Below are 12727 nucleotides of genomic sequence, written 5' to 3' on the forward strand. Positions count from 1 at the left end.
CGCGTTATTTATTTTTGTCGTAAAAAAAAAAAAAAAAAACATATTTACGAGGTGTGATTAAAAGGTTCCGAGACTGATTTTGGAGCGTAAAAAGAGAGGCACACACAGTGATGCGCACAGCAGTCGAAGGGAGGGACCTACGTGTCTCGTTATATCAAAGGGCGTCGCTTTTTGAACATTTGGAACTGCGCTATACGAGTTTTTGTGACCACGTGCACGGGCACAGTGGCAATTTCACCGCAGACTGGAAACCAGAGCGAGAGCGAACATCCATTCTCCGTCAAACTCGGCAAATATAAGACAGAGACCTTTGATATATGATTCAGCAGGCTCGTGTCAAAAAGCAGTAAATTCTGCGAAGTGTAGTGAGTGCCAAGAGGCACTCGCGCTTCGGAAGCGGCAGAACATCGCAGGAAGACGAAGAGCGTTAGGGCGACCTTATCGGACCTCTCCTTGACTTCAGCGACGTTCTGCCATATCGAGGGGCGAGTGAAATTCCAAACACCTAGCACACGTAACTGTCTTATTATATAAGCCTTCCGAAAATTTTCAGAGGTCTCTGTTTTAGATTTGCCGACTTTGACGCAAAATTGATGTTTGCTCTCACTTTGGTTTGCAGTCTACAGAGAGATCGCCATTATGCTCGTGCATGTGGTCAAACGAACTCGTGTAGCGCAGTTCCAAATGTTCACACAGTGACGCCCTTCGGCATAATGACGCAGGAAGGTCCCTGCTTTCGACTGCTGCGAGCGCATCACTGTGCTGCCTTCTCTTTTTACCCTGGAAAATTCGCCTCGGAACTTTTTTTACCACACCTCGTATACATGCACACATTTTTTTTTTTTTTTTACCTCTAGACAATTGGTACATCAAAAGCACGGCGAAATTCGAGAACAGATTGCTAAAACCCAAGCCGCAACTTCTTGGCAGAAAATAAATAAATAAATAAATAACTTCCTCGGCGGAAGGAAACGAAAAATAAGAGTAGAGGAAGAAACAACAAAAGCCAGAACCACTTTTGGGACAGAGACGGATGAGACTCCAAACCAGTTGTCTGGAGAGACTCAGCAGCAGCAGAGACTCTGCGCGACAAACAACAGTCGCCACACACACACGCACGCACACACGCACACACACACACACACACGCGCGCGCGCGCGCGCGCGCACACACACACACACACACAAAATAAATAAACACGCGTTTTCCGTTCTTCGCAGCCACCGCTCCCAGAGGCGACTGCCTTGTAATCGGGAAGCGGCGACCTCGACAACAGCATCGTTGACAGATGACAACCAGACAAGAGGCCGGGTGCGAATAGAAGAAAAGAGACAGGCACACACACACACACACAACCTGCCGGCAAACTTGCTGCCCAAACATCGCCGCGATGCAGCGACTTGCGCCTGACGACTTCAGTGAGCACGGTGCTTTCTCAACTTCAAAGCGGTGCTAAACTCTATAAAGTCAAAATGAAATCTGACGCCTCCCACTTAGGGCTATGATAGGGGTGTTAGACCCCGGGAAGTTAGTCTTTTATTAGCGCCAAGATGCTTCGGCGGCACCTTCGTCGCTGTCACACTACAGTCGGTAACAACCGTGGTAACAATTCAAGAAGGTAGGGTGAGAGATATGAAGGTGGGGAGGTGGAGGCGGACGCAACGCTGGCGGAGAGAGGGGGTTTCCCCCTCCCTTCGCCAGCGAGTAACGTTGGATTTCACCCGCCTTGACGTGTTGTTGACGTGTTGTGATCCAGACTACTTATCATCGGTTTGCAAACGACAAGTTTGATGGTGTGTGTAAAAACGCGATCAAAGTTCGGAGTCGCCGCATTTTTAAACCCAACACCGTCAAAGATGGTGATGGGATGACGTTGCTCCAAGCTCCACGGATGAAAGCAGAATTCATCCCCACGAAAGACGTCACAGGGAGCGTTCGGTCAATCGTGGAAAACCGACCACAGAGACGCCGCTCGTCGCTCACGTGGCAAATATAGACCACTCGAGGAACGTTCTTCCGGCCGCTGCCATTTTCGGCGTTCGTGCCTGCTTTGCATCGCTTTCCGAAGCGGCCAACTTGCGCGCGTGCTGGGCTATGGAGATCGCACGCTGGGCTGCAATCGTTAACGTAGAACAGTGTATTGTGCCTCCGCTGTACCAGAGTTTAGTCAGTGTAGTACGACTGCTAGGGTGTGGTCAGCAAGTAGACCAATAACGTGTTTTTTTGTTGTTGTTTTTTATAAAAGGATGTGGTCAGTAGACCATAACTTCACAAGTTGCGTGCACGCCGCGTTATCAAAAGTTCAAAGGGAAAACCTAAAACAAAAGAACCTAGGTGATTAATTGCTAAAATAAGAAACCGACGACGTCAAACTGCACCACTTATTGCAATTGTGTGGTGTTTGTTTAGACAGGGCCAAGGCAGCCCCAATGGTTGTATGCCTACTTTTACACTATGGCCATGTTCCAAAATGAACTCGATCTTACTCTAAGGTAAGAGTTTTGTACCCTTGGCGTCATAAAACTTACCCACGTTGAGCATTTTTTTTTCTTTCAATCTGTGTTGTCACGTGACAGGACCCGCCGGACTAACTCGGATCCATTTGGGTAAGATTTGGAACACAGCCACTACGCCGCCGCGGTGCGCTACTGTCGACAGGACGCAGACGCTTCCCTTCGCGCGAATCTGCTTTCTGCGCAGGGCTCACACCTGGTGCGGGCGCGCATATACGCGCGCTTGTTTATAAACAGCGCTCGCTGGGTTATAAATTGTCCGTACGCGAGTGTGTCACCATTCCTTAATCCGCCTCGCGACAACTCCGCACAAAAAGCGAATTCAAAACACGCAAACTCGTAAAAAAAACAAAAACAAAAAACTGCCACACACATTCTTCAACCTACAAAAACATCCTTCTCGGAGCGCGGTGCCCCCCCCCCCCCTACACGAAAGCGACGACAACTGGGCCAGTGTCCCGCCATTTCGTTTTCCTGCAACACGACGCCACTCTCTCCCCCACCCCACAATCTCAAACTGTGGAAAGGGAAGGGATCGCCACTGTGTCTTCGCGTAACGCAAATTATATACATCGTCTGGCAACGTTCGCGTCGTTCACAAAGGGGCCACGGCGACGAGGATCCACTGTTCTTATCAAGACGCACGTAAACACACGGAGGGAGGAGGCATTCTTAAAAGAGCGCCAAGGTTCTTTTAAACTTCCTCCCTAGTCGCGGAGGCTAAAAGCGGAGGCACTTTTCCTTCCGCATGCTACGAGTATGTATACCCGAGGAGCCATGTAGAACCTCTCTCTGTACAGCAAAGACCCATATAGCGAAGAAACGTATAGAACGAAGAGATGTATAAAGCGAAAAAGTGTATACAGCGAAGAAACGTATAAAGTAAATAAACGCACGAGCGAACAGAAGTTATAATAGGCTCGTAATATTGGTTCGAAGACATGCGTAAGTGACCAGTTTTTTTTTGTTTTTAAGAAATGAGTTTAATGAGGTTTTACCCTAGTGGGACACTCGCAATCCATAAGGAAAGTAAGATAAGGTGGATAATGGGGTCAGTTATTATCGTAACTAACAACCATAAGTATGTCTCCTCGCCTCCTGCTTTTGCCCAATCTAGCGACAAAAAACAAAATATACACAGGCGTGGTTTTTGCACACAGACATACACAGACCGGCTTTTCGTATCGGATTACTAGACCACCGACTCGGCGGTTGGAGGAAGCAAAAAAAATTGGCGCGTTTTCGGACGAGTCAACTGAGTAGGCCAGATTGCGTTATTTTCGGTAAAAGCGTAAGAACTACTCATCCCCCCCCCCCCCCCCTCCCCTAAATAATATATGAACTTTTTTTGTAGGTTAGTTCAATAATTAACTAATTTAATCCCCACCCTTTTCCACGATAGACAAACTCTAAACAAAAACAAAAATACAATCGTGCACATTTTACACGTTACCACTGTGGATTCGTTTAGTTGTGTATCCCCTCCTTGCTGAGTCCCTTCCCTTGACGCACACTAATTTCAACGCACACCCCATGTATTACTTTCCAAATAACTTTAACTGCGGCCAGTAAATAATAAACAAGCGCAACAAAATAAGAGAAAAAATTAACCGCGACCACTGTGCGTCACAAATGTTCGTTACCAGTGTCCGTTGTCTGCTTGCCGAGGGTCGGAGCTCCAGTAACCAACACACGACAAACAAAAACTATGTCGTGCGCACAGAAGCGTTGCATCTCGTCACGACAGAAATCGATATCAGACTCGGCCGAATCAGATTGAAGGCGTAGTACACAAAACAGCGAATAAAATAAGTTTTTTTTTTTTTTATTCCGACATTGGGGGGGGGGGGGGGGGGGGGGGGGGAAGGGGAATTAGGTTTCACTGGACATCCTAACTTGCTCTGATGTACAACCGAACGCAGAAAAAAAAATCGGGATACAGGATTTCGGGAAAAAGGACCGTCCTGAGATACACGCTTGTAAGATTGATTAAACCACGGATAATCGCGAGGGTCAACGCGTACCAATAACAAACAAAAATATGCTTTAACTCCAAAAATTCCATTCAACAAATCTTACTAAACCATTTCGGATCCTGCTTACATTATTTGTAAAAACAAAAATGAACTACATTTCTTTTTCTTTTTTGCCGGTATTGCAGGCAACGCCCAGCATTCAAAGAAAAACGACGACAAATCATCGCAAAAACAAAACAATACAATCGGGAGAAAGAAACTGAAGTCCATAGGACGTCCAAATCGTGACAGTCCGCACCGCACGCAAAATGCAATATCACCGATCTCGCACAAAGAGAAGCAAGAGCGACGGCCGACGAATTCGCAAGTATCGTCCTGCAAATATCGACTGAAGGGCGCATTCGAATCGACTCGCATTCTATTTTTCTTTCGTAACTCTACATACAATGTTTAAAGGGACCATGAAATGACTTTTTTACTTTTTCCAGATAACTTTTACAATAAACCGTCAATGTTCACTGAATGCCGAACAGGCATCCGTTTTCGTCTCGGTTTATTAACTTCTACACAAAAAATTAATGAAATATCGACTTTATCTTGACCGCAAAACAAGCCGTGACGTACGATGTTTCCGGAACCGGAAGTTCTCTCGGCAGTAAGTGGGGTGCGCCGGTGGGTTTAACTATGGTGCCTGGAACGCGTCTCCGACTGGTGTGTTTACCGCGGCCAAAAAAGTGGTCCCTCGATTTCCGCCTAATGACGTCATAGAAGTGTCATGCTGTCGCCGGTCGCGACCCTGGCGGCGTCCCAACAGCTGTGGTGTATGTAGCAGATGCCTGTTCTGCTGCAGGTCGCTTTTTACTGTGACAGTTCACGGAAGCTCGAGCAGCCGGAGTTGGGACGCCTGGGATGCCTAAAGGGACGCCGCGACGACAGCGACACTCGCGTTCGCTCGAGCTTTTCGCCAGCATTTCTACGGTCAACCGCCAGGATCGCGACAGGCAACAGCATGACACTGGCGTCATTTGTTGCCACATCGGGACCACTTTTGATGTATGGGCGAGATAGGACGCTAAACACACCAGTCGAAGACGCGATCCAGGCACCATAGTTTTACTGCGCCGATGTCACCGACGTATTTTCTGAATCAGCGCCTCTCATCGCCGTATCGCAGCTGAGCGAAATTCAATGAGATACGTAGCGCTACAGCGACAGCATGGGACTAGTCCCATACGCCGGTATGCCTGTTGGGAAGTGCAGATGGAAACAAATTGCCGCGGCGTTTTTCGCGGTCTCGGAGATGCAGGAGCGAGCCGACGTTAAAAAAGATACGTTTGAACTACGAGTGTCAGCAAGAGCCACGTAAATACCTGTTCACACTCGGAGCGGACGCGCGCGTTTGATGAAGTGCTGTATTCGCGCTGTTGGTAAGCGCTTCGGGACCGATCTTTTACGATTGCAACTCGATACTGACGCGACACTCGGCAAAGAAAGGTTGGACGTTACAGCTCGACAGTGACGTGCAGTCTGTCAGAATAAAAATGGCATACCAATAACAAAGTGTACATACCGTGCTACGAAGGTAATCCATACAGCGTTTATTTCAGCTCTATATCACACAAAACAAAGAGAGGATCGACGAGGGTCCCTTTTCGACGAGTGTTCGTCAACACTGCCTCGGAAAACAAGGGGAAGAGATTGACCTTACCTCTTAACCTAAAATTGAGGTCAGCGATCAAACTATAATACGGCAGGGTCCACAAGGGTAGCGCGGGCATATTCCATTCAGTACGCCAGCCGGTCGTAGGCAGACAGACGGTCTTGCGACGAAGCAACGCTGCGCCGAGTCGGAGTGCCTGCTAGGCCTATATTCTGAGAGCTTCGTCGGAGCGGGATTCGCGGCTATTGTCGCTCTTCTCGGGTGTTTGTGGATCCAGCGTTCTTGTTCGTCGTGGTTTGTTTTAAGTACATTTTTTTCTTGCTGCTTGAAGTCGGCACGCGCGAGATGAACACGTAGAAAAATAAACGTTCAGTCAGTCAGAGTTTTGAGAGGAAGGAAACCAAAGGAAATAACCGTTCTGAACTCGGCCCTGCCCTACTGCGCACGCGCAGTAGTTGCTTCGTTTACCACACGATAGATGGCGCTTGGCTCTCAGCATTATCAAATTTGGCAATTTTCGCCACACATCTCTAATTATGCTACAAAATGTGGATCTGAATATTATTTAACAAAACTTTTGGGAAACATTCGCCGGCTATTTATTGTTTACGATCGCGGTGCTGGTGAGGTAGGCTCTTACCCAATAGGCGACGTGGATTCGGCTGACGTGCTCCATTTCTGCGGATGCATCGTAGTGAAAAGGCAGAGCTTTCGAAGGAAAGAAGTCGCAAAAGAGTCCAGTTTTCTTTTAAAAGTTCTAGAGCAAATAATTTTTTTGGCTCCCTAGTTTTGTGTTTTTGTGTTTCTTTTCACGCCTTTTACGACGTGCGGTGGATGAAATTCGATTTTAAAATCATTTCATGGTCCCTTTAACCTCAAAATCACGTTCACGTATGGGTATTACCAACTACTCAATATTGCCGTGATCTGATCACTTTTGAAGCGGGCAGTAAACGCCAGCTCAGCCCGCTCAAATAGCGGAAAAATAATTACCGAGGATCACAGCGATATCGTTCAGCTCAGACTCTTTTCTTAAATAAATAATCAGTCGAGCAAAAAAAAAAAAAAAAAATTTAAGACGTGACAGTTTAAAAAGGAGTACAATTTAACAACTTTTCTATGAACTTCGTAATTCTAATTCATTATTCTTAACTAAACATAACTGTAATTGAAATTTGATTACTTTTAGCATGCGTAACTGCGAAACGGAAATTACAATTAAAGCGACTTTTTTTTTTTTTCTTCATTATTTTGTCATTTGACAAAAGTAAGTACACCGAGCGCCTGCATTATGGCCCTTTGCCAGCCCGTGGAACTTTGAAAGTGCTGGCGGTAAAGCGTTGCAAGTAGCAGTCACCACGCAACGATTTCGACTTTCATATCGCACGCATCGCACATCGAAGTAGTCGACACCTCAGGGCACACGATGTGACGACCGTAAAACTCTATGATAAATCCAGTTACAGATTTATCTCAAGGAAAAAAAAAAAAGAACCTTGCAATTGGGTAGTTCTTAAAGGAAACCAATTGCAAAGTCATTGCATTACTCTGGGAAATTAATGTACAGACTGAAAAGGACTTTTTTCTTTTTTCCTTCGCGTTTTCAATATTTCGCCAGTTTCACGAAATCTGGCCCTCGGGAGTATTTCGCGACTTGGAGCGATATATGCTGCGTGTAATCTACCATCGGCGATATATTCGCGTAATAAATTTTTTTTCGCGACATCTGTAAAGCGGCGAAATTCGCAAAAAAAACTTAGTCGTTTACAGTAGTTGTAATGAACTACTTCCGAAACGAAATAGAGGGGAAAATAAATCAATTACATCTTCCAATTAATGTTCCCAAGTACGGCAAGGAGGAGCCAACGGCGAACCAACAAGAAGTCTCACCGGGCTCTTGGCGATCCTCGTCGCCGCAGCTGTCGTCCTGAAAACGGACCTCCTTGTGTCCGTTGATCCGCATGGTCACGACGCCGACACCAACAACAGCAGCACGGACCGACAGCGCACAAACACGAGCAGCGAACACGCCCGCGGAGAACGGCGACGGCGGTCAGAGGCACCAACAACAACACGACACATGCGAAACGCGCGCACGACAAGCTCTCCGAGGAACTTCTTGGCGGCAGGGGCACGGCGGCAGGCGGCGAGCGCACCGCCGATCTCACACGCGACGAGCTCGGTGCAGAAAAACACGCGCCGGAGCACCACGGCCGGACTTCGAGAACGCGGATCTCGAAATGCGGAAAAAAAGAAAGCGGCGCTGATGCGGTGGCGGCGGGGATGGAGAGGGGCAGCTCTCGTCCTCATCCCTTGCGCGCTCTCTCGCCGGTACCGCTACGTGCTGCCGCAACAAGGCCGCACTCACGTGTCTCGCTACGTCATCGACAAGGGGCCACCGGCGCGGGGCACGGGTTCGGGCATGAGCGCTTACGTCGGCGTTAGGGACCCGTGTTGAACCCGGCGTGAACACGAGTGTCGGCCAAACGCTGACGCATGAGCACACGTGCTACTGGCGGCTTTAGTGACTGCAGCGACTCTGGTGGTGACTTTGGCCAACGTTCCGAGGCAGGGAGCACACGCACGTGCTAAACAGAAAAAGAAAAGGAAAAAAAAAAAAAGAGGAAAAAAAAACGGATGCGTGCGATGTCATAGTGTCACGTGCCGATCCATCCCGACGTCACGTCATTGTGTCGAGTGACGTCACACCATAACGTTAGCGGAGAAGGTTCTCCGCTAAATTCGGCGGAAAATTCGACGTCACGATATGGTGGTCATTCGTATACTTGATCTCGCCGGAAAAAACAAATTTGATGCTCCGCAACTCCACCGAATGTCCCCGCTCACCCATTACCATCTAGAAGACAAGGCCGGAGAATGAAGTCATCGTCGGTGGATTCCCGACGCGTCCGTCTTGGCGTCATTATTAACTTGGTGTCGCCGCGTGGGTCAACTTGCGATGACGTTTGAGGGAGAAAGGCGCAAGCCTTGTCTTCTATAGGCGGTAATGGCACACGGGTAAAATTGGCCACCGCTCATTTGACGTCAGGGCGAGCCACCTGTATAGGCGTCGGATCGGAGTTGTAGCCGCAGTAGAATCGCAGACGATACAGTGTAGCAGACGACCGCGAACAACGGAATGTTTCTCTCTACTTTTTGCTTCCTCCTGCTTTCTTTCCGAAATGACCTCGGATGGAATGCCGGCATCGATTCGGTCGCGCGTGATCCGGTTTGCCAACGAACCCTGCGCGGTCCGAGACGCGAAAAATAAAGCAACGACACAACGAAAGGGGTGCACTGAAAGGTTTTCCGACGAAATAGTGTGTAAACTTTCTGTGGCAATGAAGCCAAATCGCCCATAGCACGTGCTCCCTTCATTCCTTGTCAAGAGCCCACAGGCCTTCCACGATTCGCCAAGGGTTTGCTACGACGTCTACGCCGGATCGTCAAGTTCGATATACCCGTGGACAACTTTCTGCGGCATTATCGACGTGAGGAAGAGCTTAACCGACGCTCATGCACGCGCTCCCATACAATAGGCTGCCTAGCCGTGTTGATCACGTGACGACTCATTCTTCAACCGTGCTATGGTGGCCTATGGGCGATTTTCATCCGGTGTTTTTGGAACCTACATTCACGCTGCTTCGTCTTTTCACCGCCAGACGCTGAGAAGATCTGATTCGCTCGAAAAAGGCTGGAGAGCGAACCTGCCGCCACGTGCCTCCTGTTCTCGCCACCCAAACCTCACGTTAAAGATTAGCTGAAGAATGAAACAAAATTGTCCTATCCACATCTTTCCTCGACACAGCGAAGATATCGAAAGGCGCGCGCGCGCGCGACACACCCTGTCGGTAAAAAACAAAAACAAAACAACGTCGTTTGCCTCGGGGCACGAGAAGGAAGACGCGAATGATCGAAGGGCATGGGGCGTCTATTAATCGCAGACCCCGAAATCGGCCGCGCTTTATTAGGAAGGCGTTCCGTAATTGCACATATCCCAATCGCAAATCCATTAGGCCGCACTTTGAGACGAAGGGTGCCGCAGCCAATCAGCGACTTCCTCCAGTGCCTTTCCACGTCCGCGTATATCGCTCAAAACGGAAACGCAGTTCTTTTTTTTTTTTTTTCTATCTTTTAGTTGCAGTCGAGTTTATCGCTTACATTATATAGAAGAACGGAAGCTGGAAGCAATCTTGTACTCGTTACTCGAAAAAAAAAAGTAATCGCGTACAATTAAAATTACTCTCGGCTAAAAAAAGTATTTAATTAGGTTACTCGATTACTCAAGAAGCAAAGTAATTGGCCGTTACTCGAAAAAAGTAACCGTTGCTTTTCCGATTACATGAGGTTTTCAAGGCGGCCGCTTTTTCTGACGGTTTCAAAAGATTTTTTTTTTTTTTCCCGTACTGTCCATTATTCGATTACTAAAATCAGCAAATTATTAGCCAATCATCTTCTTAGTCCACCGATTTCGGTAAACCACTGTCCCGTCGAAGCAAGTTGAGAAGAAAATAGTAAACGGCTAACGACCGATTTTAGTACTTCCAAAAGTAATCAGACTATATACTCTCGCGATTGCTTCCCAATAAATATATCCAAATTACTAAAAAAAAATTACCCCCCCTCAAAAAAAAAAAAAAAAAAGCTTAATTGATTACAAGTAATTTGCGTAACGAGTGCCGTACGAGTCTGAAACTTGGAAGCAACCAGAAATAAGTGACCACAGTCACGTGACGAGGTCACTGCGCCAGATTGGCCAGGATGGCTTTTGCGTAGCGCGTTCACTATGGTTCCTACGTAAGGACGAACCCAACTTATATATACATATACAGTGTGACGCATTGCGACGGAGAAGCTATCGGCTGCATGCATGGATATGTATGGCTGTCGTTCTCAGGGAGGAGGGGACATTGCGCTGGCGTCAGTGCGCGAAGCCAAAACTAAATAAGCAAATAAATTATACATACCTATCGAGGAACGCTTAAGCTTCGCCTTTAAGAGTGCAATGCGAAAGCGTTATCAGGCCCTGTTTGCAAAAACTTCTCATATAAATTAGTAGGGTACGTTGTTGGGCTAGTTGGTTCATCTGAGTAGAACATATAAAATAGCGCAAAAAAAAGACAAGGACGAGAGACAAGGTCAAGTATACAGGACAGGTATAGCGCCGGTCCTGTATACTTCTTGTCCTTGTCTTTTTTGCGCTATTTTATATGTTCTCATTTAAACCCGCGCTCGTTCCGAAACCGCGCAAGCCTGTGTGCGTGGTCTAGTCGGTAGCGTCTCCTGTCACGTTACGTCACGCGTGACGTCATCACCCTATCGACCCGCTAAATTTAGCGGAACATTTTCCGCTAAGCTAAATGTGGCGGGAAAATTTTCCCGCCAGATTTAGTGGATCGTTAGGGTCATGACGTCACAGCCACGTGTGACGTCGTTGGGCCGCGCAGCCACGTGTGACGTCACACGTGTCTCCGCGCGTTGCATTATGGGATTTCTAGGTCCCACCGACGCCGGGTTTCCTGCGACCTAAACTCCAAAACGCTATCGCGTTAACAAAAAATGGAACTATTGCGTGTCGTTTTCCTAATGTCGGTCGGTTACTGCACGCGCGTTAGTATGTGCAGGGGGCGGAGCGAGTCACGCGTGCATCTCATCATCGCTCCACGGCCAATGGGAACGCGGCATTAGCCGATCATAACGTCGAAGAACCAATCACGAAGCGAGAAGCGTTAATATGGACCACGCCTTACCTTTCTCGAGCTGTCCTTGACCATAAACGATCAAATGGCTTAAAATAATAGAACAAGGAAGCTCACGGTTACGCACACACACGTCGAAATCAAGTACCCACCACCAACTCCGGTGAAGAGCATAAAACAAAAACAACGAAAGTCACTTTCACAAGTATACTTTTTGACCATGCAGGTGAGCAGCTTAGCCATTTTTCACGCAAACATTTCTCACCGCAATTCTTTTTTTCTTTTTTAGACGTATCGCGAAACAGCTTAAACAAATGGAAGAATTAAGTTACGAGAACCCCAACAGGTCTCTCGCGTGAAGATGGATTCGGTCGCTCAAAACCCGCCAATATTACAGCCAAACCCACGTGAGAATCGCCGCACCTAGCAGAAATGACGCCAAACTCGAACAAAAATAAACAACAACAAAAGTCTACTTCCTAACCCAGTTTTTGATTAGAGAAAGCGACGCTTTTCTTCCCATTTGCTACCCAAAACGTTTCCCTTCCGGCATAACTTCAAAATAAATTTGCTTTATTTTCACACTTTTGTTTTACGCTGCGGTGCATCTATTAATCTTTCGGAGTCGTCGTCTCGCCATCTCTTTACCTCGTCAAAAAAGAGCGTAGCCGTTTAACGCCTTAACGAAAGAAAGCCTAAAAAAAAAGACAAAAGAAAATTCCAGCGACAGATGAAAAAAAAAAAAAAATAAAGTCATTTCACGCTAAGAAACAACTCCATCCCGAATTCCAGCGGCTCGACGAACCAGGAAGAATAAAGAGGAAAAAAGATACGAATTTTTTATATATATAGAGAGAAAGACGCAAAGCAAGGGATTGC

At 47.3% G+C, this 12727-nt stretch overlaps 1 protein-coding gene across 12 annotated transcripts in view; it reads right to left on the reverse strand.

Moving 5' to 3' along the window:
- Positions 1-8391, reverse strand: part of LOC8033381 (echinoderm microtubule-associated protein-like 2) — a 120909-nt gene extending 112518 nt beyond the window's left edge. For 7 of the 12 annotated variants that reach the window (XM_042288660.1, XM_042288659.1, XM_042288656.1 and 4 more), the window contains exon 1: positions 8040-8318. In XM_042288660.1, coding sequence (XP_042144594.1) covers positions 8040-8112 — 73 coding nt within the window. In that variant the 5' untranslated portion in view covers positions 8113-8318. Of the gene's footprint in view, positions 1-8039 lie in introns of all 12 variants that reach the window. The other 5 variants (XM_042288658.1, XM_042288650.1, XM_042288661.1 and 2 more) reach the window with 4 other exon arrangements.
- Between the last annotated feature and the right edge of the window lie 4336 nt (positions 8392-12727).

The sequence above is a fragment of the Ixodes scapularis genome, unplaced genomic scaffold (assembly GCF_016920785.2).
Source record: "Ixodes scapularis isolate PalLabHiFi unplaced genomic scaffold, ASM1692078v2 PGA_scaffold10__122_contigs__length_95168666, whole genome shotgun sequence".
Classification (NCBI taxonomy): domain Eukaryota; kingdom Metazoa; phylum Arthropoda; class Arachnida; order Ixodida; family Ixodidae; genus Ixodes; species Ixodes scapularis.